The sequence below is a fragment of the Haliaeetus leucocephalus genome, unplaced genomic scaffold (genome assembly GCF_000737465.1).
Source record: "Haliaeetus leucocephalus isolate CR32 unplaced genomic scaffold, Haliaeetus_leucocephalus-4.0 Scaffold406, whole genome shotgun sequence".
Lineage (NCBI taxonomy): Eukaryota > Metazoa > Chordata > Aves > Accipitriformes > Accipitridae > Haliaeetus > Haliaeetus leucocephalus.
In genome coordinates, this window is record NW_010972842.1 from 4,492,708 (window position 1) to 4,519,222 (window position 26,515).

General features: G+C 39.6%; 1 protein-coding gene across 8 annotated transcripts in view; it reads left to right on the forward strand.

Annotated features, from left to right (window-relative positions):
* Positions 1 to 11,623, forward strand: part of PNPLA8 (patatin-like phospholipase domain containing 8) — a 43,621-nt gene extending 31,998 nt beyond the window's left edge. For 4 of the 8 annotated variants that reach the window (XM_010574037.1, XM_010574038.1, XM_010574039.1 and 1 more), the window contains exons 9-10: positions 4,711 to 4,906; positions 7,013 to 7,883. In XM_010574037.1, coding sequence (XP_010572339.1) covers positions 4,711 to 4,906; positions 7,013 to 7,287 — 471 coding nt within the window. In that variant the 3' untranslated portion in view covers positions 7,288 to 7,883. The other 4 variants (XM_010574041.1, XM_010574042.1, XM_010574044.1 and 1 more) reach the window with 4 other exon arrangements.
* Positions 11,624 to 26,515: the final 14,892 nt, after the last annotated feature.

Consider the following 26,515-nt stretch of genomic DNA (forward strand, 5'->3'; position numbering starts at 1 on the left):
TCAGTATAATTTATGTACAAAACTGCAGAGTTGATCACTTGGAATTGTATTCCAATGTCTCAAGGACAAGCATGAAGAAGGATATGTCATGATTTCTTAAAATTACTTTTTAAAAAATTTAGATCTAGCTTTCTTATTTCTGTATTGCTAGTTTAATATATTTCTTGGGAAGGACTTTTCGTCCAGTTTTATGAAGATAGAGGAATTATTCAGAATCTGGAAGGTTAGTTTTATTTTTTAATCTTAGAACTGGAAAAATCTTTGTTGTTTACAGTTTTCTTAAAATTCACATACATGTGAAATCATTCCAATTAATTTTAAAACTTGTGAAATATTTTTCCACAAGAATTTCAGTCTTCGACATAACTAGCTCTAAGGCTTCTGGAGCTGCAGAATTAAATTATTGCAGTGTTTCCTTCATTGAGTCCTTAATAGTCCCATTTAACTAACATTATTTACTGCTTCAGTAGTTGATCATTGTAAGCAAAAGAGCAATATGATGATCATCTTCGTTTAACAGAGTAAGCTGATTTGAAGCACAATATTGATCAGGATGTGGTAATTATCAACCATGGAGGGGAAGAAAAAAATCAGTTGCCTGCCTGCCTGAGTCCTAACTTTCCCAAAATTACATGTGTCCATATAAATACCAGAAGTTCTGTTAAAGGTGTCTACACTGCAAATTACTAGGAGTGGATATTTACTGTCATTTCAATAAACCTAAATTGGAGAATATTTAAATATGGAAATCATTGCACAAAGCTGTTACTGATCATCACAATACATATTTGGTATGTGTAGGTATGTGTGTACTTTACCTTCCTTTGATCTTTTATTTGCAATATTACAAAAATACTGTAGTATTCTAGTATTATATACCCCCTAACTTTTGGTAACACTAATTTTCCTATGGTGAAGCAATCATGTTTAATTAAATTATATTGACAAGATCAGTGGAAATTATTTGGTAAGCATGTTTTTAATCTAGGATTTAAAGAAAGAAGCAAGCATCACAAAGATAACTATTAAGATTTTAGATTAAGATTCATGGGAAATTATATCAAGAACAAAAACATCCTTGTATTTAGTTTTCTGTGTAGAAGCTAATTTAGACATAAGCAAAGGATAATAGGCCTGAAGAGGCCATTCATTTTAACAGTGTTTTGAGCAAAGCGGACAGTATCCAAAAGGAGTTCAAAGAGCTTTTTGTAGGTTGAAATGAAAGCTTAATTAAAAAAAAAAACACACTCAAAAAAACCTCAGCTCAGTAATCCTGTTTTTACTTATTTATCTAGCACAGCTGTAGTTAGAAGAAGTTTCTTTAAAATGTTTATCAACTCCAGAACCTTTTTTATTCTGAGCTATTCCTGAGTAGAGTTGCTTTTTTGTTGTTCTTGTAATGTGGTGATCAGGTATGGGACATAGGGAGTGCAGGGAGCATTAGGATATAGGGAGCTTTTGCATAATGCTTATTGTAGTCAATATTCTGGTTTTTTTACATTTTACATGTTTTCTTTGTATAGATTTTGAATGGCTATAAAGATCTTCACCTCTGCTATTGATAATGTTTTCAGCTTAAGTTTTGCCTTTATAACTGCCTTTTTTTAGGGTATTCCCAGTGTGGAAATTCCTACTGAATTCCAAGTCCAAAGTAATCTTAGTTGGAGTGAAGATCATTTTACTTCCAAGAAATGCTGAACATACTTTTTGAGATTTGCTGGATCACAATCTCCTTGCCTGAATACTTCTCAGACTTACTGTCAGTCAGACTGATTCTTATTAGTCGTAAAGTATTTTATCCCACCCTCATCACCTACGCTTTTGACATGTTGCTAGCAGAATGTCTCTCCTCACTTCCAGACTTATAAGAGTAGCCTTTGTTCCTATTGGTCTTGGGCTGAATTCTGATCTTCAGACAACTTAAAGGAGCATCACATTCCCAGGAACTGGTCCTCAGGGGGGGGCTTGAGTCATCCTGATACCTGATGAAAGGATAATACAGAAAAGTTCAAGCAACCTAGGAGATTTCTCAAGTGCATTGATGACAACTTCCTGGCGCAGTTGATGGAAAGGTGCTTTGCTGGACCTGATGCTTACAAATAACAAAGAACTGGTCAGGGACATGAAAGTTAAAGAAAGCCTTGCCTACGGTGACCATGAGATGATGGAGTTCAAGATCCTAAGAGAAGGGAGCAGGGAAAAATGCAGGACTACAGCCCTGGATTTCAGGAGAGCAGACTTCATCCTCTTCAGAGCTCTGCTTGGAAGAATCCCATGGGCTATGGCCTTGAAAAGAGGAGGGGACCAGAAGAGCTGGCTGATACTTAGTGATCACTATCTCCAACCTCAAGAAAGGACCTTCCCAACAAGTAGGATATCAGGCAAAAGTGGCAGGCGTGGATGAGCAAGGAAGTCCTAACAGAACTCAGACATAAAAAGGAAGTGTACAAAAGGTGGAAGCAGGGCCAGATGACCCAGGATGAATACAGAGCTCCTGTCCAGTCTTGCAGAGATGGGGTTAGGAAACCAAAAGTTGGCCTGGAGTTGAATCTGGAGAGGGATGTGAAGGGAAACAACAAAGGATTCTACAAGTACATAAACAGCAAAAAGAAGACAAGGGAAAACGTGGCCCCGCTACTGAATGGGGCAGGGGAGCTGGTGACAAATGACATGGAGAAGGCAAGATGCTTAATGCTGCCTTTGTCTCAGTCTTTACCAGTAAAAATGGCTTTTGGGAATCCCAGGCCCCTGAAACTGGGAAAGTCTGGTACAAGGGGGACTTAGACTTGGTAGAGGAGAATCAGGTTAGGGAACAGTTAAGCAGACTGGACATACATAAATCAATAGGGTCTGATGGGTTGCACCCGTGAGTGCTGATGGAGCTGGCTGATGCCATTGCAAGGTGACTCTTGATTATCTTTAAATGATCATGGTGCTTGGGAGAGGTTTGGAGAGCAAATATCATTCCTATCTTCAGGAAGGGCAAGAAGAAAGCTCTGGGGAACTACAGGCTATCTGGCCTCAGCCCAATTCCTCAAGAGGTGATGGAAGAAATCTTCCTGGAAAGGATTTCCAAAGTCATGAAGGACAAGAAGGTGACCATGAGTGGTCAGCATGGGTTTACAAAGGGGAACTCATGATTGACCAACCTGGTGGCCTTCTGCAATGAGGTGACTAGCGTGGTGGACAAGTGGAAAGCAGTGGATGTTGTTTGTAGTTACAACTATGCTTTTACTGTAGTAAAGCCTTTGATGCTTATGTGCCATAACATCATAGACAAGCTGACAGAGCGTGGGTTAGATAAGTAGACAGGTCCTGAGGGTTGGGATCAGTGTCACAAAGTCCAGTTGGAAGCAAGTCACTAGAAGCGTACCTCAGGGGTGAATACTGGGTCCAGTGCTATTCAACATCTTCATTAATGACCTGGATGATAGGACAGAGTGCACCTGCAGGAAGTTCACAGATAATACAAACCTGGGAGGAAGGGCTGGTACACAGGATGGTTGGGCCACCACTCAGAGGGACCTCAACAGGCTGGAGAATTCTCATGACGTTCAACAAGGGGAAAGGCAGAGTCCTGCATCTGGGGAGGAATAACCCCATGCACCAACCCACACTGGGGACTGACTGGTTGTAAAGCAGCTTGGCAGAGAGGGACCTTGGGGTCCTGGTGGACAACAAGCTGAACATGAGCCAGCAATGCACCCTTGTGGCAAAAAAGGCCAACAGCATCTTGGACTGCATAAGAACAGTGTTGCCCACAGGTCAAGGGAGATGATCTTTTCGGCACTGCTGAGGCCACATCTGGAGTGCTGTGTCCCATTCCCCAGTACAAGAGACACATGAGCATACTGGAGCGAGTCCAGTGCAGAGCCACAGAGATGATTAAGAGACTGGAGCATCTCTGGTATGAGGAGAGACTGAGAGAGCTGGGACTGTTCAGCCTGGAGAACGCTCAGGGGAATCTTATCAATGTGTATGAATAAAGTATGGGAGGGAATGAAGATGAGGGAGCCGTACTCTTCCCAGTTGTGCCCACTGACAGGACAAGAGATAATGGCACAAATGAAAACACATGAAATTCCATCTGAACATAAGAAAATCTTTTACTATGAGAGCGGTTAAACACTGGAACAGGTTGCCCAGGGAGGTTTTGGAGTCTCCATTTGTGGAGATACCTCAAAACCTAACTGGATATGGCCTTGGGCAACCTACTGGAGCTGACCCTGCTTGAGGAGGGGGGTTGGACCAGATGAGCTCAATAGGTCCCTTCCAACCTAAATGATTCTGTGGTTTTCCAAGTCTTAAATCCAGGCTGTAGCATCCTGTGTAATGACTGGGCTTATAAAGTAGCTTTAGCCAAGCTTAGCTCTTGTGATTTTTTTTTTTTGAATCTGCAAGTAGTGATTTGGATTTTATTACAGAATAGATCCTTGTAATACCAGTAATAAGCTTTTCAAGATGCAGACTTTTTGATGGTTTAAGAAATTATCAATATGCATATCTGTCTTACCTAAGCCCAGGAAGCCTAGCTGTGTGGCTGCTGCATAGCACAAACAGAAGAGTTGCACAAAAGATGGAAATGAATGCTTGTTTGATTTAATTGATTTTATGTATTAGTGCTGTGCTAGTTTAGTTTATAGTTGCAGCTTCTTTTATGACCATATGTTATGTATAGTACTAACATTTGTATTTGTTTTTAATTTACAGGATGGAGGTCTGCTTCTAAATAATCCTTCTGCACTGGCAGTTCATGAGTGCAAGTGTCTTTGGCCAAATGTTCCATTGCAGTGTCTGGTATCGCTGGGCACTGGTCGATATGAAAGCGAGGGAAAGACCAATGTCACATACACTAGTTTGAAAGCCAAGCTCACAAATGTTATCAGCAGTGCAACTGATACAGAAGGTTGGTGTCTTAAGACACATTTGTATTGTGACTGTTTTCAGGTTTTTATGTTTCTTAGAATTACAGATCCAATTCGGAGCTCAGTCTGCAACCTTTTGTCATTCCCTTTCTCCTCTCTGCCCACCCCACTGAAACTACCTTAAACATGTCTCTTTAACTCATCATGTATAGTTGGTGTTTTAGTACCAATATTACAGATTTTCTGGACATGATAATATAAATGTGTTTCTTAGCATTATCTCCGTGAATCTTCATCTTTACTATGTTGTTGCTAAGCTCTTTGAGTTTCTGAGTTCTCAACTGTTAATATGAGGTTGATGATGTAGGTATACTAAAGATAAAAGATACCTTAAAGTTATCAGAATGATGATAATCACAACAGGATTTATACAAAGTGATATGTTTTCACTTGTGCTTCAGGATAAAGCCATACTCAGGAATTCATTTCAATAGAAAAAAATCATATTTTCTTATATTTGGGTTGTTTTTCCCATAAACAGAAATGCTTAATAGTTAATATAGAACATTGATTTTTCAACAGCCTAAGAAAACATATTTTAGTTCTGTTCTTTTCTATACGTGCTTTTTCACATGTGCTTTTCCAGGGACTAGACTTTGTCTGCCAATGGTCATGACTTCCATTGCTGTCAGGAGGAGCCAAGCATGTGTTTTCCAAAATAAATCCTGTTCCTAGGATGGGAGTACGCTGGAACTCTTATCACTAGCAGTTTACATCTGTTTTGTTTTTATAAACAGGAAATATTGATATGCAGATGCTGTCCCTCCCTCCCCCCAAAGGAAAGTGATACTGTAAAAAGCTAGGGAACAAGAAGTACTCTTATGGTCTAGATCCCTTGCTGCATGATCTCCGTAAACTGACTGTCATTAGTAAGAAAAATCTAGATTTTGGGCCACCTTTGGTTTTTGCACAGTTGTGGAAAGGCAGTGAGAACTGTGGGAAGGACACGTGCTGCCCACAAGGGAAGAAAGTTTCATTGCAGCTGAAAATCAGGCAAGAAATTTGATGGGGAAGAAGAGGAAAGAAAAGCTCATTGTGGAGACCAAAGGAGAGGAAACGGAAAGAGAGGAGAGTAGATCAGAGCAAATGGGAAGTTATATTATGAAGGAAGAAGGGGAGAGTATTAAACAGGGCAAGAAAGACTGAATGTGGTGAGACAAGAACAGAGATACAGCTGAGTAATTTACAGGAGGAAGGACCAAGCAGGGAAGATTTCAGGTTAAGAAGAATCTTTTGCTCTAGTCTTACCCATGATACTTTTTTCACTTTAAAGTTTTTATATAACAGTAGATGTTTAAAAGAATGGAGGAGCGTGGTAAGAATGCAAAGAAGTTGGAAATAAAAGAGAATGAAAGATGAAGGAAGTCATGGAAATGGAATTTTAAGGGAGCCAACAAAGAGGAGAAAGATCTAAAAGGAGAGAGAAAATAGGTTATAGAAGAGAGGAAGAAAGGAAGAGAGGAACATACAAATACATTACATAGCAGTTTACTATTGTACTAGTTAACTGAACTGTTATAATTTAACTTGAACATTTTAAATTAAATGAATGTTAAATTCAAACCCAAAATCTGTAGGAATATATAAAAAATTAATTAGTTGCAAACAAAAGAAAGCTTTAAACCTTCATATTTTTTACTGCAGTCTTTGAGATTAGAGAAGAATATATAGCTGTCATTTTCATAATACCTACTTCCAATTGTATTGAGTGTAACAAATCATGGGTGTCCTGGATGGGAATATGTAAGTTACATTCCTGCTCTTCAGAATGCACTCTCACTTGTAAAGGAGTGGAATGTACATGTAATTAAAAATCTGGATAGCTGCAAAGCCGCCTTAATTGTCATACCAGTGAAGTTGTCTTAGAATAAAAGATGAAGCTTTTCCAGAGTAAACAGAGCTACAGGGCCATTTGCAAACCTTCTAATGAGAAAGGGGTTTTGATAAGGCAATGGTGGAAAAATGTTTACTCAGCAAAGCAGCACATATTTACACTTACTGCGTCTCTCCAGGGCACTTGTTCAGGGAGCGTAGGACTGTTTTACTCATGTAAATATGACCGTTTCCTTCATTTGTTTTCAATACAGAAGTTCACACCATGCTGGATGCACTGTTACCTCCAGATACTTACTTCAGATTTAACCCTCTTATGAATGAAGACATACCTCTGGATGAAAGTCGTAAAGAGAAACTCAATCAGCTGCAGACAGATGGAATTCGTTATTTAGAACGCAATGAAGAAAAACTGAGAAAAGCTGCAAAAATATTAACACAAGAAAAAACAACTTTGCAGAGACTTCAGGACTGGATAAGATTAAAGGCTGACATGTATGAAGGCCTTCCCTTTCTTTCCAAATTGTGAATAGGTAATGCATGAAAGAACATAAATGTAAATCTTTTTCCAGAAAATCCGTTCAAGTAAGGATTTCCTCCTGTAAAGGAGGTATGTTTATTGGGGGTAAATAACATCTTTGGAATGCTATCAGAATTCTGGAGAAAGCAATTCAGGATGGCTGTTTCGTGCACACTTACTTGATACAAGGTTTTATGGTGTTAATTATTTTCTGACCTTTACAGATCTTACTGTTGCTCTACTTAAGTTTCTTAAAGTCAGTAAAACTGAAAATTATGAAAACAATTGTGCTATGCATTTTTGGATATATGTACCATAATTATGGTGGCAGTAAAAGTTTATTTATCAACTCCCAGGCTTATTCAAAATTAACAAAAAATAAAATCCTCATTCACTTCAGTGTAGGCAGTTATACCTGTTAGGCTTTTATGTAGCCAGTGAATTTAATAGAAATGTAATGTTCTTACAAAAACTTTGCCTGTGTTGATTGCACTTTTACATTTGAAAGATAACATTTAAATTCTTTTTTTATTTTCAATGGGTTTTGTACATAACAGTATTGAGTAAGATGTTTGGATGACTATAAATGGCTTATTAAATTATCATAATTAACGGGTATTTTTGGGACTTGCTGCTTATTGTTTTATCGGGATAACTTCAGATTGGTTCATTCATTATTTGAAAATAATCCCAAGCCCCAAAATCTCACTTGAGCAGCTATTCCTGTCACAGGATAAAAGAAATAATATCTTGAAATAGTTCACATGAGTGAGCAGCTTACTGCAGAATCATCAGTTTTGGATGCCAAACTTAAGGTGTCTCGAGTAAAGAAGAAAGTTAGCAGTAGATACGTGAAATATTATGCATTTCCTTTTCCTTTTGTCTTCTAACTTTCATATCTGCATCCTCTTGAAATTACCTTAGAGTTGTGAAGTTAACATTTAGAGCTCACTAAGATCTTACTGCTCATTCCTTTGCAACTTTCTGCATGTGTCCAGAAGGGTGGTGTGTGAAGCTATGACAATACAGTACGTCAATGAAACAACATTTTCAACAACAGGAAGGTAACTGTGAGTTCTTCAAAACCATATGACTGCACTGAAATTTGAGTTAGACACAGCTGCTGTCACATGTTGGGCAGGTACCCATTAATAAGATTGCTTGACAGGTTTCTGGGTGAGTTTTTGCCTCTTGGTAGACAGCTACAGTACATGAAAATATTTACTAGATAAAATGTCTGGTTTATGCAGTAGATAAAAAATGTCCAGTTTCACCAAAAAAACAGTGCATTTGTCACTTTGCCTTTTGGGTCCAATCACCTGCCATTGCATTATCTGCTAAAAATAATATTTACTTTGATGGTCACCTTCTGTACTTGTCATCTTAAAAGACTGAAAATTTTATTAGGCTGCCTTTAGGAAAGGAAATTTGAGGAAGACAGCTGAGATCCTTCGTTATCTTAGGAGTTGCTGCATAGTATTCTGTGACTGCAAGAAAACATTTGATTTGGACTGTTCTTTTTTTAATCTGATGTATTTTTAATTTTTACTTGTGTGATTTTACTCAAGTATCCATACTTTTCTAGTGCTCCCTCAGTTCTCTGGCTTGTTTTTGCCAATGAAGCTAGGAAGTGTCATCGGTGTATAAGCTGTAGCCTTCACGTTTTTTAAATTGCTCCCAATGCAAACAAATTCTGGGTGCATAAGGACTAAAGAAGCCTTTGCCATTCAGTATGTGAGCAAGGGACAAGAGGAGAAACAGAGAGAAAGAAAAGTTAAAAAGCTACAACAGTTTGAAGATAAGTGAAAGAATGTATGTTGTTCATCCCCCCACCTTTTTTTAAACTAGGTGAACACCAAAAGTAGTTCCTTGAAATGGGCAATAAAAATACTAAAAAGGAAAGTTTTATGATCTTGGTGCAATTGTACTTTATACAACTTCCCTTCTTCATTCCTATTACTAAGAACTGAGTAAAAGAATAACAAAAGATCAAGCCTTTCCCATTGGTATGAGATGGTTTAAGCATATAAAAAGGAAATGTCAACATCCTTCTGCTCAAGGCACCTTGTATAGAGTTAAGCTGTGTTGCCAGCATCCTAAATCAAAATAGACAATATAGGATAGTCTCATGTAACAACATAATACACTTCGTCCCCTGGCAAAGACCAAAGTCATGGCATCATTCATCAGGCAATCAAAGGCATTATTCTGAATTCATAAGTTTCCAGTTGTAGCTTTTGGGGATAATTATTTATTTAAGAAAACGCTTACCTGTAGTGAACAAAGTGATAACATTTCCATTTAATTTTTATACAAATAAAACCTGTGAGTTACTAAAGTTCAGGCAGTGGGGTAAGTGCATATACTGAGCTAGGCTTTGCAGGTGGAATGTCAATTCTGTTTGCCATAATGCAAGAATTTTTCTTCATTGAGAAGTTCTCAAAGTACTTGGTACTCTTCTCATGGATAAATTTACCATTATACTAGGAGTTGATTAGAGAATGGCAACTAGGAAAGCTACCTGTCTTTTGAATGAGTACAGAATATCTTAAATTAGCTTTATTTAAATATCAGGTTATTTCTAGTTCTTTACGAGTTGCCTACAAAGCTTCCGCTACAGCTCTGTTGAAAAAACAGTCATTTTGTATAGAGCCTTGGCTTTTCTAATCTGCCTTCCAGAAGACTACATTAAACATATTCTAGGCTGATGAGTGCAGCTGTTTGGCTGACTGTTGAGATCCCATATTTAAGAAGTTAGAATATACTTGCTAAGACATCTACATTGTTTCCGTGCTACTTGACGTGGCCTTTCCAAGTGGATTTACATAAACGCATTTAATCAGCTGACAGGAGTGAAACCAAGTACCGTTTTGCCTTCAGAAGGATACTTGCAAAATGGTACTTGCAGCTGGTTGCCTTCTTTCTGCAAAATCCTAGTGTGTGTAGCTTCGGCCTCCAAACTAGGACATGAGAAGTGGATGGGCTTCATGCTAGACCTCTGCAAAGCTTGATTTTAATCTTTGGTTTGTACTAAAGGAAGTCTGGTTCTGAGTTGCGTAAATATTAATATTTGAGATAGAGCAGATGCATGTAAAGAGATGTGATGGGAACAACACCAGGTAAACCTCTTGTGAAACAGTGGTTCACTTTTGTGCCTAGAGAGGGTAAAAATATCATAGCTCTTAAACTGATGAGGTCAAGGCTACATATAAAGAGCAAGAAGAGGCAGCTGTATTTAAACCAGGTTCGTTCTATGAAAAGATCCTGATTCAGTTTAAATGTATTGCTAATTTTTTACATTGCTGTCTTGAGGAGAGGGAGGGAGGAGTTTATTTCAGGGCAAGACCTGGATTTGTGATTATGCTTTTTACTGGAAGCTACTATCTTGTCTTCACCCTTTTTCTTCTTCTTTATTGCTGTAACTATTTTTTCTTAGCTGTGGCTTTTAAAAGTACACATGGAATTGAGTTGAGCTATAGAGTAATTAATTCAGACTGTTTTAGGCCACTGTGTGTATAAATTCACAAGATGCCATGTACTGAATCCTTACGAACGAAACTCTTTGATCCTCAGTGTTGGAAGTGCTGCACTGTCTATCAGGCACTAATTAGGAGTTTGCTCTCCCGTCTAAACCACTTCAAAATGTGCAGGTGCAACAGTTTTATCGCTCTAGCTGTAATTAGTTTTTAGTTACTTCAAAAAAAAATTAGCAGTTTGCAGGGAATCCTCACTATCGTGGATGTGTTCCTACAGCACTGTATATAAAGTAAAACTATTTTCAGGAAGTTTATTGAGGCATTAGATGTGGAATCCCACATGATACTTTAATAGAAGAATATGGAATAAGGAGAACTGTAGAGGAATCAGGACTGGCCTAAATAAAGAAAAGGAATTTTAAATTAAGGGGGTTTATTGATAGGGAGCAGAAGGATTAGTGCTGGGTCAAATACTAGCATACTTTAAGTATTCATTTGGATGGATTGAAGAACATGGTAATTCACTTCACAGGTGGATCTAGGAGGGATCATGAATATTTTGAACAATAGGATTTCAGTGCAGCATGGATTTGAGAAGAAAATAGGCTGGAATGAAAAAAGTGCCTCTGAAGAATAAAAATGTAAAATTAACAATGGGAGAAGGAATACTCTAATGCAGAACATCACGTTAAAGGAATCCAGCTTTGAAGAAGTACCCTTGGGAATGCTGTGCAGTTACCCAGTTAACAGACTGAAATTGAGTCAGCAGACGCAGCTACAAAAATAACTATGTGTATCAATGCACCAGGGGAATTCCTTGGCCAGGAAAATGTGAACAAACCTGAAAAAAAAGAGATATCGATGTGAATTTTGAATTGAGAATAGGAAATTGCAAGAAGACAGTAGATAAGCATTCCAGGTTACTCATGAATTCAGGGAAGACAAGAAGGTTTGTCTGCCCAGATGAGTATTACCACTTGAAAATGTGCCAGGTTTGCATCCTGGAAAGAAAATTGGGAAGTTCATGCTTTAGTTTAGAAAGCGATAATGTCGAATCTTTGCAAAATTGACATAATACCCAAGGGCTCTGATTTTGAAAGGCAGGAAGAAAGAGTCCAGACCAGGAAATGAAAAGGTAAAGACATAAGATAATCTCCTTTTATGCAAAGTCAGAAAGAGAAAAAGTCTTTAGGTCATCTCTTAGTTTCTAATTACCTATGCAGAAGGAGATCTTAATTAAAGGAGGTTTCATTACCAAAGGAAAGACAATAAAACTTTTAGATGTTGAAGGCTGATCACTGATTTTAGGATATTTCCTGTCAGTGTCCATTCCAGCAGTGATATGAAGATACTGATTCTGTTGCACAAGGCGCAGGCAGCAGCAGTTGAATGTAATTATAGTTTTGGTCACTGCTATTAGAGAAAGAGATATTCAGACTAAAACAGATGCAAAGAAGGGCTGCCAAAGGGAAGATTAAGAGAGCATGGTTTGTTTCATCTAACAAAACAAGGGCTGGAAGGAGGGTACATGCTGCTGTTTAAAAATACTTCAGGAAGAAAAAGATAGTCAGCTAAAGGACAGTGCTTGCATAAAACCAAAGGTGCTCAAACTGACCAGAAATAAATTTAGCCAGAAAGTAAAAAGGTGCTAAAGCCCCCAGGAGCAAGATTACAGAATAGCTGTACAGAGAATTAACAGAGCAAAAGAAACTGTTTTAGTGTAAGTTTCAGAAGCTGTGCTTGTGAATGAATGGGGTTCTATAATGCACTATGAGAATGGCTACCAGTCTCCATGGCCAACGGAATCTCTTCTAACCTATGTGGCAGGGAAGAACTCGTTAACCACTTAATGTAACAGAATCCAGAGGCTTATGGAAGCTTCTAACAGCTCCTTCTCATTAGGCCTAATAGATAAGGGTTATGTCTTGTCTTTGATCCGTCACTTACAGAGCATTTCATTTATTTTGCTTTCCTCGCCTAGCTGGTAAAGGGAGCTGACAGAGACTGAAGTAATACAAGACACATGACAGGTGAAGGAAAAATCTGGTGCGTGCTTACTACATATTGGCACTGTTAATTTTTCCTTGGAGAATAAAATACTTACGTGCTGCTGGGTCAACAAATAGTGCTGATTTTCTTCCATTAAAAGATTGTTTTCAAAATGACAAGTATTAAATACAAACATCATCTGTTGCAGGAGAGGCTGTTAAGGCTTCCTCTTTCTGCTTAAGGAGTGCACTCCCAGGCACAGCTGTGATAAAAACCCATAGTCTTACACTCAACGACATAAGGCAAGAAGGCAAAACCACTTTTGCCTTTTTTTTTTGTTTTTTTTCACTGTTGCCTAAAAAGTGAGTCAGATTTTCAGACCTTGCAGAACTGGTCTATTTGAGGGACAGTTTGGTGCTAGAAGTAAGGTATATTCTTAGTGTAAGCATATTCATTTATAAAGAGAAATAAGCATGCCAAATGTCTCTCCCTCAAACTCTGTAGGAACAAGATGAGTAGGCTCTTCCCTTGCTCCAGCCACATGTCACTGGGGGGTGAACTCAAGGGGCTGCTCCCCCCAACCTCCCCCGATCGCTGCTCAGCCACCTCGCTCCCAGTCCTGCAGTCACGTATGCCCCTAGTACGTACTGGTGAATTCCAGTGTGCCACCTGGTCCAGTACTTTCCTGACGGCCTTCACTGTTTGCAGCTACTCATGTAACAAGAACTGTCTTTTTTTAATTGTTCTTTCTTCAAGATTTAACAAGGACAATTCTATTTTTTATATTAATAAAATCAGCAGACTTCAGTGAGAGGGAACCACTAGCAATTTTCAGCATAATACAAAAATTAAACAAGCACTGAAACCCTCCAGTACTTATATCCCTGGTAATGCATGTTTAATCTTCAGTAGCAATGCAATTTTGCTTTTTATTTATGATCTCATTTAATTTATTGGTTTCTCATAACAATATCATCAACGGCTATTTCACCATGTAATTGCAATAGCATAAAAAATACACAGTAGCATTTTGAAATCTTTACCTTTCAGGAAGAAGCTGTAATACAGCATTTTCATGTAAAACCACAGAGACAACCTGGACAGATTACTAATACCATTAAAGTGCAATGCCGATTTCCACAAACTTATGATTTTAGCATTTAAAAGCTTTTTTTAATTTTCACAAACCTTGTAAACTGGAGAAGGAACAGCTTTTTGCGGTCACACCATTATTTTATAATTTAATAAGGTAGTAATAATCACAGTAATATCACAGGGAAACAGTCTTCCAGAATGTCTCAAAATTTTGATAGCAAACCCCCAAAAGTAATTTCTTTACATTTTGGTCTGTGTCCACTATTAGGCATAATTTCAGCAAAACTGCTGTTCCATGCTTCCTCGCTGGCTGCTCTGTAGAAATCAGAAATACGTTCCATTCCTGTCCTTTTGTACACCGCATTCAAATATATTTTCAGGCAGGCAAGTCAGGCAGTCATGGAATGCCTGACCTTGAAACGAGAAGACCTATATTGTAAAGAAAAAAAAGCAGAAATGTTGGCGAGTTTAAAAGCTGAGTAGGGAGTATTTCTATCCTCCTACAAGGAAAGGCAGATATCTCAGGTACTGCTTAAAATGTGGAGTCAAAGGACAAAACCATTGGCACTACTAAATCTGACTTCAAAGCATTACTTTACAGAGGCTACTAAGACATAAGCATGTCATAACTTCAAAACTTGAGCATTGTGTCCATTCTAGCTGGTTTATTTCTTGCTAAATACTAGATTTAAAGCCATCGTCAAGCAAGTCTGAACAATACTTAGACAAATCTGGGTATGAATACAGCAGGAAAGACAATATTATTTCTATAGCACACTGAGTTTTAAATAATTTGCACTAGATATGTCATAAATCCTTGGGAAGAGCTACAGATCAGTAAGGAAAGCTTAGATGAGATTGTCAGGAAGCAAGTGTGCTCTGGACAGCTGTTTATTGCGTGGGTTCATGTATATATATATAAATGGTTGCGTATATTAGAGATAGTAAAGAAAAAAGCAAGACAAAATACTTCCAGCATGATGCTGTTCCTGTGTATTTTATGTCTGCCCTGTAAAGTGCATTCACTTCAGATTGTCTTTGAGAGAAGGAAAGCTTTTCCTCATCCATTATGCAGGACTTGGCACACTGCAGCCTCGCAGGTAAACGTCATCTCTTTTCAAACCAATACATTTACAGCAGGCGCATCATAATTCAACTTAAGTACTGTTAAAAAAAGAGATTAGTTTCCAGAACCGAATATATCCAGCATGTGTTAGATCAAAACTGAGGGGTTGCTATCCTCTTTTGTCAGCAACTGATAACGAGTTGGTGGGCAGGGGCTGTCGCAGCAGCACACCCAGGAAGCAGCATTACTTCCATGCAGTTTCTACTGCGTGGCCACTCGGTCACTCTGCAAATGGCCCCTGCTGGCATGGGAGACTGCAGCAGCCGTACACGGGCAGCAATCGGTTATTCAACAGATATTCTCTTCCTCCACGTGAGAGTTGTAGCTGCTTTGTTGTAGCCACTAGTCACTCTGACCAGTCAGGCCTTTACAAAATTAAACCACACCAAAGAAGATATTTCTCTTTCCTTCTGGAGATAATGAGGAAGACTTAAATCATTAACTGTCCAGGACACAATGCCTTTGCTTTCCTCCCTCACAATAGCTACTTGTAAAGAAGAAGCTTTTGCGGCCAGGCCTCAGAAAACAATACTCCATAGTCACAATAGCCCACAGTCAGCTCAAAGTCTTTAAAAGGACTATTTCTCAGGTCCCTGAAATACTTTGAAATGTCTGATTTCCAGTTGGGCTTAGACTGCCTAACCCTAAAGGCATTGTGAAAGACCAGCAGTGTCAAGAGGTCCCTCTGCAGAAGGTCCCCATGGTAAGTTCCACATTGCAAAGGCACTTCAGAGGTGTGGAGTCCCCAGAGCAAATAAACTCCAGCTAGGTACCTTGTTCTGGTAACCTCTTCTATCAAGAGCATCCTTGACAGACCTGATATCGAGTGCCCAGCTGACATATATGGGTGTTTGTGACATGGGCAGAGAGTTATTCTTAGCGGGGAGCTGGTGCCAAGCCTTCTCCTTTCTGCCCGGGACAGTTCCTTGAAAGAAGACTCCCATGCCAACCTTCTGTGCTGGAGAAATCTACTGTACAGTGAGACAATAAAGTTTCCAAGCTAGATTCAGTGTTGGGCTGAGGGGTGCTAGAGCAGGTTTTCAGGCGTGCGAGGAAGGGAGCATGTTTCCTAAGCAAGCCAAACGGTAAGCATGGGTGCTGCTCTTCTGATCCTACAAGCCACTTGTATGACTTTTGGTTGTCATCATGGGGTGACGTGGGAATAGGCAGGCTGCTGTTCCAAATGTCAAGTTTTCTATCGTGTGAGAGGGCATGCTCCTGTTGGTGGTGGAAAAACATAATTGGTCCCAACATGTGCCTGTACTGCCATGCTTTTGCAGAGACATGCTATATATGTGGGCAAAAGCATGCGTCATGGAGGTGGCACAGAATATGTGCTGGAAGTCTCAGATCACTGCAGACCTCATGAGGAGGTGATCCAGACGGTAGTGGAAGAGTCCTTGCGGAACATGGCTCCTGGACATCAGCTGGGTCTTTCTCAAGAGTCCCAAAGCATTATGGGTGCTGCCAGAGGCATGCTAAGGGAAGACAACAAAGGAATCTCAAACTACGTAAAGCAGACCCAAAGCCTGTACAAAGTAGCAAACAGAACTTCTAATTAGGCGCTCAGAAGTATGTACTTTTTTATCATGACAGTTCTTGGACAGCTTTTCTTCCCTAGTTACCTAAAAAGAAACAAGAATAAAGAGCTTCTTCAGAAGGTAAGTCACCCTGTCAGACTGTATTTGTAAAAACAAACACATCGCATCTCATAAACTCCTTCTCCACAACAGTAAACAGCAGATTAGAAAATGATTGAATGTAGTTGATTTTCTAATCTGATGCAGACATGCTCAAATAGCTTTATAGAGATATAGCACTGCAGCCTTCATTTAGCTTGAATTAAACAATACCTGCTACAGCTAGTCTGTATTTTAGTGTTAGCCTCTTGTCTGCACTCACCTGCTGTGAAGGTCAACAAATCAGACCACAGAAGGCTCAATGTTAGTATCTTACATCTTTGAGCTCTTATTCCAGTATATGTGTCAGAACTGTGTATCTCTAATCTCTACACCTATGTCTCTATAATTACTAAAACAAGATGCCACAGCAGATGGTGGCAGGTAGTCATCTGTGCACGCAGCTGCATCTACTATTCCACATCTGTGAAGGTGTCTAGGATTTCATAGTTTTGCTCAGACAAGTCAACTTGCCTTGTTCTCATCTTGCTTTCAAGGTCTAGGTTTACTTCCCTAGGGACAAAAGGTATGATGGCATTTCTATATGAGTTCCTACCTGAGTACTGCTTCAAGATCTTCCCTTTCTCTTTCCCAGAAAAGATCAATTTTTTTCTATGTCATTCCACATTCTGAAGAACTCTTTTTAAGCTCTGCCCTGTGGACTTGTCTATGCCTGGTTTGACTTCTGACGCCCCTGTACTTCTAATGCTGTGTTTTAAAGTACTGTCTTTAATGATCACATGCCTAATTTTGAAACCTAATGTTGCTGTTATAAGCCATTTAACATTTCTTTAATAGAACAGTCTTTGTGCTCATCTATTTCTCTGTTTATTTCTGGACAAGACTGTACTCGCCTAAGATAGCTCTCTCTCTCCGTGTTACTTGTTGAATTTGTGCCATAGAACAAAGAACGATAAAAGTGTTGCAGCAAAGAAAGCAATAGTCTTGTCTCTCCTGTTCAAAAATGTCAGTGTTATAGCATTTCTAAACCTTTGAGTGGAGAACAAATGTTTCTCAGAACAACAGATGATTGGAGAAATGAGAAAATCATTATTACATAGCTAAAATAACAGATCATAGATGGTGCCAAGGGATTGATTTTGGGTATGGTAGAATGTTCCTCCCTAATCACAACAAAAAAAATAAATTCAAAACATAAGTGGAGCTTAGCAGAAAAAGTTTTATGTCAAAGGTAATACATATACCATGTTTTTAAGAGAAGTCTACATGACAGATGACTCTATTTGGCCTGGAGGCACAGACTGAAACAGTAAGCCACAACTTCATTTGTGTATTGATTACAGATATGCAAATTACTATTGAATGTGCTAAATAAAATGGTTATTTAGCATATTTAAATATGTGAGGGAATTCAGACTTAAAGCTGTTTCTGTGATCCATGGTAGTGGAAAACAGGAAAACAGCAAACAGGTGCTGGCACACATACAGGAAAACCCTGGATGTATTCACACCCAGTTAGAAGTTCCCTGTAAGGACTACAGGTATTCTCCTGGCTCCATTTTAGGGACCATATTAGATTAAAAAGTCACGGAATCAGTCCCATAGATCCAGAGGTTTCCACCGCCTCTCCTAAGGTTGGTTGACCCACATTGCCTCCAGCTGTGGGCATCAGAGTCCACCAGCTACACCTGTGAGGGCTAGCACCAGCCTACGGACCACACTGCTTGTCACCAGTTGGGATTTACAGCACCAAGGAGCAACAAAACTACATGCTTTACCTTTTTAGGCTTGCTTCCACTCTGCCTTTGTTATTAAAGAAATGAAAAATTCGGTTGGTATTAGAGTAAACCAGGAAAACTTCTTTGCACCACTGTTGGTGAGGAAATACTGCAGTCTGTGCTCTGTCACTTCAGCCATCTGATCTGAGGGCATACAGCTGGTAACTACACTAATTGCTTCTGCTAGTTTTCAAGATATTCAAGGGAACTCCTGAGCTGAGGAAACTGTTGTACTCTTGTAGCAGTTGGCATTGCAGCAAGCTAGGAAGTGGGTTCCAGCACCAGAGGAGGTGAGTGAGTGTACTTCAAACGTGAGCCCTGCCTGAGCACTTTGGAAGGAGAAAGGGTAGCTATGGAATGAAAGACTGACAGCCTTAGGAATGCAAACTGGAAAAGGGCTTACTTCCAGTGAGAGGAAAGTGTGAACACCAGGGATCATACACTGTTAACTAAGGGTTTTCATGTGTTTGAGTGACATACAGCACATAGATGGAAGATGCCCAAACTTCATGGTAATTGCTGTATGTGATACTAGCTCTTTCAGCAAACTGTAAAGAGAGAGAGAGAAGACTCATTTCCAGTATTATTCTCTGAAATTGTGTCACTTTCCTTCAGTTTGTGAAAGGAAAATTATATGCTCTTGCCAGAAAAGAATGGGAAAATAACAAAGCTCAGGGACTATGCAGTAAAGGGCAGGGGGTTAGGGGAGATAAAGCAGAAGAGGACACAGCAAAGCATTCAGTTGCTTTACTGAGAAGTGCTATGCTGGTATACCATGAATTGAAAATGGTTAAGCAAAACACAAAATCACAGGCAGAAGCTCATCTGCTAGAGACAGAATGGTAAAACTAAATAGATCTGCTTGCTGTTTATGTATCAGTGCAATTTTCTATTAGGAATGAGGGGATTAAAGAAAGGTATTCCTTCTGTTTATGCTGAGGATCCCACCTGCACATGCAACAGGACCTTTGCAAATTTGCTGCACCTCAATTTAATCTCAAAAGCACGGGGGAAATTATTTCCAACAGAATGTCACCTGCCAGCATTTGGAACACCTCAGCATCTTTTCATTTTAAAACTCCTTTCTTTTGTTAAATGTGTATATATTGCATTTCTTGCGATGCACAAACACATTGTTTTTAATTCATTTGTTGTGTTCCACATGAAATGTTTTCAGTAAATTTTTTTCTGAGTCCTTCAACATATTTGATTCACCTGGGGCAGATTTCTTGAACTCCTCTAAATGCTCAATTCACGCCTAGAGGTCATCACAACTAGAACGTTCCCAGGGGAACTCGCCTCCTCTTCCAGGCTTCCCAAAGGGCTAGTGATTAGCTACTGCGGTGACCATCAACCACATCTTCTAAACACCATTTGGTGCTTGGTCTATGACAGAGCCTATGAATTATTAACGAACCTCACTGCCAGTTAAAGCTGAGAATACTCACAGACTGCATTACAGTATGCATTGTTATTGAGGTGATGGGCTGCACAGGTATTGCTTTTCCTCCTATCCTGGGTGTTTTGCCTGTGTGAACTGTATATTTCAGGGTCAGAAATAGTTTTTTCTTTGGTATTTTGGACTAACATAAAGAAAAACATGAAGTGCAAAACCTTTCACTTAAAGTAATTATAGTTTTCTGGACCTTTAAAAATGCATAATTATCCTGATATGGTGACTAACACAAGAGAATCTTGGAAATGTGTTTGGTTATGCAGAAAAAAATAAAGCTGATTGTTCACTGTCGCCGGCTTCAGAAAGCTACAAGGACCATGAACTGATGTTTCTCCTCTGAGAACCTAGTAGAGCCAGTCAATTTATCCAGAGATTTTCTCACTGTCGTGGTTTACCCCCAGCCAGCAACTAAGCACCACGCAGCCGCTCACTCACTCCCCCCCCATCCAGTGGGATGGGGGAGAAAATCAGGAAAAGAAGTAAAACTCCTGGGTTGAGATAAGAACGATTTAATAGAACAGAAAAGAAGAGACTAATAATGATAATGATAACACTAATAAAATGACAACAGTAGTAATAAAAGGATTGAAATGTACAAATGATGCGCAGGGCAATCGCTCACCACCCGCCGACCGACACCCAGCCAGTCCCCAAGTGGCGAATCCCTGCCCCCCGCCCCTTCCCAGTATCTAAACTAGATGGGACGTCCCATGGTATGGAATACACTGTTGGCCAGTATGGGTCAGGTGCCCTGGCTGGGCATGAGAAGCTGAAAAATCCTTGACTGTAGTCTAAACACTACTGAGCAACAACTGAAAACATCAGTGTTATCAACATTCTTCACATACTGAACTCAAAACATAGCACTGTACCAGCTACTAGGAAGACAGCTAACTACATCCCAGATGAAACCAGGACACTCACTTAAACTGCTTCAAGAAATCCAAACATAAGCCATTAGGGCAACAGTGTGTTTGTAATTCAAAACTAATCTCATCCTTAGAAGGTCCAACAGACTTGGAGAATAAGGCATATCTTACGCAAGCAGACTAGAAAAGCCCTTTGGGCATTTTTCTAGTTCCAAGACTAAAGGATAACTTCAAAAGGACTTGATGTAATTCTTCACCAAAGTTTTCCTCTCCTCCTTCTCAGTTTCCCAGGCAAAACCTTTCCTTCATTCTAAGCCTTACTACATGTGATAAAAATCCATATTAATGTGTTGGGAAAGGGAGCAGACCTTACTCTTTCACCAACTTTGCTCTTTTTCTCTGTCATCTGAAAAGACTTAAATACATCATGAAGTTCATTCACATTATATATATGCACTATAAACAGGTGCATGAACATTTGGTGGATTGGAATAAAGTTTCAGTAAAGCAAGAGTTATAACTCTAATAGCTATTATTAGGCATTTTCCAGAATCTTGGAGTTGCTTCCTAGCTCATTTCCACAATGGAAAACTCCCCACTGAAGACAAACTCTCTTAGCCTATGAAACACTTAGCTGAAAGATGTAACAGGTTAAATCATAAGGTCAAGCTTGACTTTAAGCTCCCGGTTTTGAAAATGGAGCTGCTTAGTATTCAGCACTTTAGAAGTCCCTTGGATAAACTGCCTGGTGTCTGTAGACTTTTGATCTTGTGGAAGGTTTCAAGAATCTTGAACCATGAATTAGGCTTGTAAGAGATTTTTAAGTGTTTCAGCCAATCTCTTCTAATGGAAAAATGTGAACTCTAATCATGCACACAAAACGTGTTTGGTGTTTGCAGACAGTTTAATCTGCTGTGGACTTCCTTCCTTTATTTATGTACCAGATAAAACGCTGGTCCAGTTGAAATCAATATCAAATTTCCATTGACTTGAGCCATTTCACGATGCTGAATACAGCTGTCAAAAATAGATGTAGTTTCTGTGATATGCCATGGATCACATTAAATACATATTTTCTATAATCCTTTCTCTCTCAAGTTTCTGACAAGTTCAAACAGTCCTTTATGTTCCTTGAGATCACCTTCTGAACATGACCAAAAGTACTGTGGTCTGCATACCTTGGTATCTGTGGATGTTTTAAAAAAGAGTTCACCTCTGTTTTACCTGAAAAAACTTGCTCTCCTAAGCATTCTCAGAGCACATCTGATTGATTAAACTTGACACAAACCCAAGATGATGGTAATATCTTCCTGTGATTAGAATTGTCCAGGGTGTGTGAGATGTACATTTAACTCCTTTTTCAGCCTTTGCTAACTAGCAGCTAAGAAACGGAATATTCCAAAATAAAATGGTGCTGACATCTCTCCTTCCAAAGGTATTTCACTTTGCATGGAATTATGAAATACTCAAATGATTAGAGCGTTCTCTCTTGTATCTATGTCTAGATAGTCAAGCTATGGGGGAGAAAGGGAGGCCAGTTACAAATCTAATTAAAAAAAGAAAGACACAAAAAAAGCAGTGAAATATGTGCAAACAGAGGGTTAGAACTCAAGTTTCCCCATACATAGGCGAATATGTCAATTACAGAGTTTCTGTGTGTTTGTGTGAGATGTATTTTATGTGTGTAATACTACTTTCTCTCAGTGTTTAACTCTGCTGTACAAGGTGGAAGAGTGTCAATAGGGTGGATTGAAAACTCTGCCTTCATCCTCAGATTCTCCTAGAAGCTGTTCTAAGGTTTGTGCCCTGAGAAGTTAAAGTTTATTAAGCAAGGGAAACAACTGAACACAGACCTCCTACTTCCTTTCTCAGCACTCTAATGATGAAGCTAATGGAAGGTGGGACAGGTGATTGCACCTTGCAGCATCTCCTCTCCATCTGCTCCTCCAAGAACAGGATCCTCTCCTTCCATTTTGCCTTCAAGCATTTGATTCCTGAAGGAAGTTTCAGCCCTGTCAATCTCTGGCAGTGTCTCCCAGCAGCTTGGAATATCTGAAGTCCTAAAAAGGCAAGATTAAAACCGCAGCATTTCCATGTGGCTGTCACCAACTGGCTTTTTGCTTAGCCTACTAGCCACCTTAGGTGCTAGAAGAACTCTGATTTCTTGTAAGGGAAGCCTAGGTGATAGCTTATGTATCAGGCATGGCAGTACCTAACTGTAGTCACAAATTGTCTTTTGAGAAAACAGTTCTGAAGCCTTAAATTAAGTGTTATTTTTCAATTCTTGATAGCACATCAGAACACTTCTGTGCAGTGTCTTTCCTGTACGATTCTCTTGCTAGCCTAGTTCTCAACATATTTTACATTAAAACACATCCTCTGCCTGGTTCCCTGTGAAAGCCAGTTTTGTTACTGTATACCAAGCAGTGCAGCTTTTAACATAAGACATTATCACTTGAGCTTTTGATCTTGTCTTTGGTCTCTTTTCTGCTTAGAAATACTCACATTTTATGCTGCTATAGTAAATAAACACCAGCTTCCAAAATGTATTAACCCAGTAGTAAGTGTGTTTACTGGTATGGTATCAGAAGAGACTCCAAAAGAAATCTGAAACACCCATAAATAAATTAGATTAAAATTAATCTCAAAAGTTGTTCAGTTTTTGATTGGGAGGGTCCCGTGATCTACTGAATACAATTAGTCTAAATTTTATTGACTTTCAATGTCTTCAGTGGGGTATTCCTCACCATTTTACTTTGTGTAAAGTACTTTGCATGCTACACCGTGCTCCATTCACCATTGTAAGACCTCAACACAAGTGGAACAGTGGGATAACTCATGTTAAAATCACACGGGTGGCATTCAGCTGAGTAAATGCAGACTCTTACAATGTAGACATTTACAGCTGAACGAGACACTCGCTGGTCCTGTTACAGTCAATGGAGAGAAACAGGCATTTCTAGGATGCAACTCAACTTATCCTAATGTAGACATCTAAAATAGGTTAGATGAATCATACACTAGAAGTGCCTATTTCTGGTTGCCTTTATACTCAGTGGAGAGAGTGATTAGCTCAGATGCAGACATTCACATAGTAGACGTCTAAAGTTAGGTGAGAGGAACAACCCAAGATGTCTTTACATATCCCTTAAAAATGTACGGTCTAGGAACAAAATGTCGAAGAATTCTCTTCAGCTAACACTAGCCTCTTCCAAGGTATCAGCCCTCTGAATATTTTATTTGGTAACCTCTTCCTAAAAACACTTTGCAAATGTCTGGATCATGACTAATCCCCATCACAGACAAGTTTTTCATAGCTTTTGCTGTGTCACAATACTGCGATCATGTGTATGTGTATCAATTTTCTGTATCAATTAAATGAATGTGTCGTATACCTGAACAAAAGCTTCCCTAATCAAAGACTACAAAAAACCCTAACAGGTTAATATAGAAGAAGGCAGTAGGTAGCTAAGTGAATCAAGGTTGATATTAAAGCAACATGAAGACTAAACCACTGCGTTTGGAACTGTCCATCCATGGATATAATTGCAGCAGGTAAAGTGAGGAGAAATGCTACAAAAAGTAGTATGATGACTACAGAAAAGATGCAAGGCAGCAAAGAAGAACTCTGAAAGCTAATATTCCTTCAGCCACACAACTTCTGCTTATCATAATGGCTGTTGTTGTTTTTGCCAACAAGCCCACCTGTTTCTTTTTGCTTGGTGCCACCATCCTACTGCCAGTATGGATGGCACTCATGCACAATAGTGGATGCCATCACCAGCAGAAGTAGCTCCTAGCTCTGTAATAGGCTGTACAAACCTTTGAATTTACTTGTTTAGTGGTAATTATATGTATGCCACCATTTGGAGAGTTCTGCTTTGTGTTACTGAATGCGTGCATTTGTTTATCTCAGTAATACAAAGAATACAGAGTTTAAATTCTCAGGGGAATCATAAGGGTATAATCATAGCAGCTGCAACATTTCAGCCTAATCATACATCAGTATAGGGTCGCTTCTTACACCCTCCCCGCAACACTGACATCTCTTCATTTCTCTGGTTTCTGTGGTCTAACTTGCACCAAGTGGTTTTCCACTGCCCACTGGTTTATGCTTATAAAATTTGGTACGTTTGCCACCCAAATACTAACCAGATCTTTGCTCCTGCATTTTAAGAAAGTTAAACTTTCAACTTGAGTCTTTCCCCTGAAGTGTCCTGCAGTTCTTCAGTCCACCTCCTGAAGGTTTGGCTCACCATGTTCCCCTGGGAATCTGGCAAGGATGCAAACTGTAGCTGTCTGAGAAATCGTCCTTCTCTCAGCATTTTATACCTGTATTTTCTCAAAGTTAGGAGTGGCTACATGTTCTCCTTATGGAACACAGTATCTTGGAAGCAAAGTCAGGCAATATCCTAATGTTTTAGCCCCCCCTGTTCACACACTGCTGAATATTTACTATTAGACTGTAGTGGTTTTGTATGTAAATAAATTAGTTGGGAACATGGGAGTTGTATAGCAAAGAAAAATGTAAGCAGACAAACAAAAGTAAAGAACATTTAGGGGTACACAATAAATTCAAGCACTTACTTCTCTCTCTTTATAAAAAGGATTTTTCTTCACATCCATCTAATCTTCTTTGCATATTCAGGTCTCAAACAATAATATCCTGGCCTCAGATTGATAGGAGCTTGAATATCTCCAAAGTCTGAAGCAGTACTGTCTGACTTATTGTTTAACCCTTGGATATTTATATGCATGTGCTATATCATTTATAGAATCTGTTCTTCATCTAGAGTGTTATTTTTCAGTAGGTCAGCTGTTCAGATTTAACTTGCCAGAATCGTAATGGGGTTTCTGCAGAGGTGCAGAGTAAGGGCTTTTTGCTCATCTTGGGCATTGCGTTTCGCACTATTAAGTTATCATCACTGTAGAGTTCACCTTGAGAGCTGTTTCCCAAAATGTATAATAAAGAGTTAACCACCAGAAAAGTTGCCACCTTGCAATGCACAAAAGGCTACTCCTAAAATGGCTGATCCAAAAGCAAGTTCAGCAACGGCAGATAACCACATTTACTACACGTTAAATGTAGACTTGGATTAATTTTGAGCAATATTGAGCATAGCCCACAGAAGTCTCAAAATGGCATTGAAATGCTTTCTAACGTTGTGCATTAAATGAACTGCAAGACATGAAAGGGAAGGTGAGCACTGTGAGCGCTTCTCGATTGAGAGGCGTGTTCGGTGGAAAAAGGTTTATTGGAAATAACTCTCATCCGAGACTCTTCTCCGAACAGTCTCATCCAGAGCTTCTCTTTCAGCGGTCTGACTTCCTGAACTTGTGAACTGGAAATCTAACCTAATTCAATTTTGCTCTGACTGGTGAAGAACGCGCTGGTACGCGCTGTGGGCAGGCCGCTGGCCCTGCTATTTGCGGCAGTCCCCAGGACAACCGGCATGCCGCGGAGGATTCCACCGCCCCCCAGAAGAAGCCGGCAATGCAAGCCTCTGTCTTTGGGAAGTCGGTTTAATTTACTGTATTGTTGTACCCACCACGGCCAAAATTACTGGCTCCGGTCCTGCCAACGCCCGTGTTTGATGACACACGTGAGCTGCGCTACCCAGCTCAATGGGACTATTCTCGAGTGTAAAATAATATCCTTGTCTCCAGTTTGGGGAAGAGCTGAAACCATCTATTTAGAGGGGCCGCTGCCGGGCTAAAATAATGCGTCTATTTAAAACGCCGCCTTTGCCAGGGCCCGCACCGCTGATGGCGGGGGGGGGGGGGGGGCCCCGACGACCCGTTCCCCCC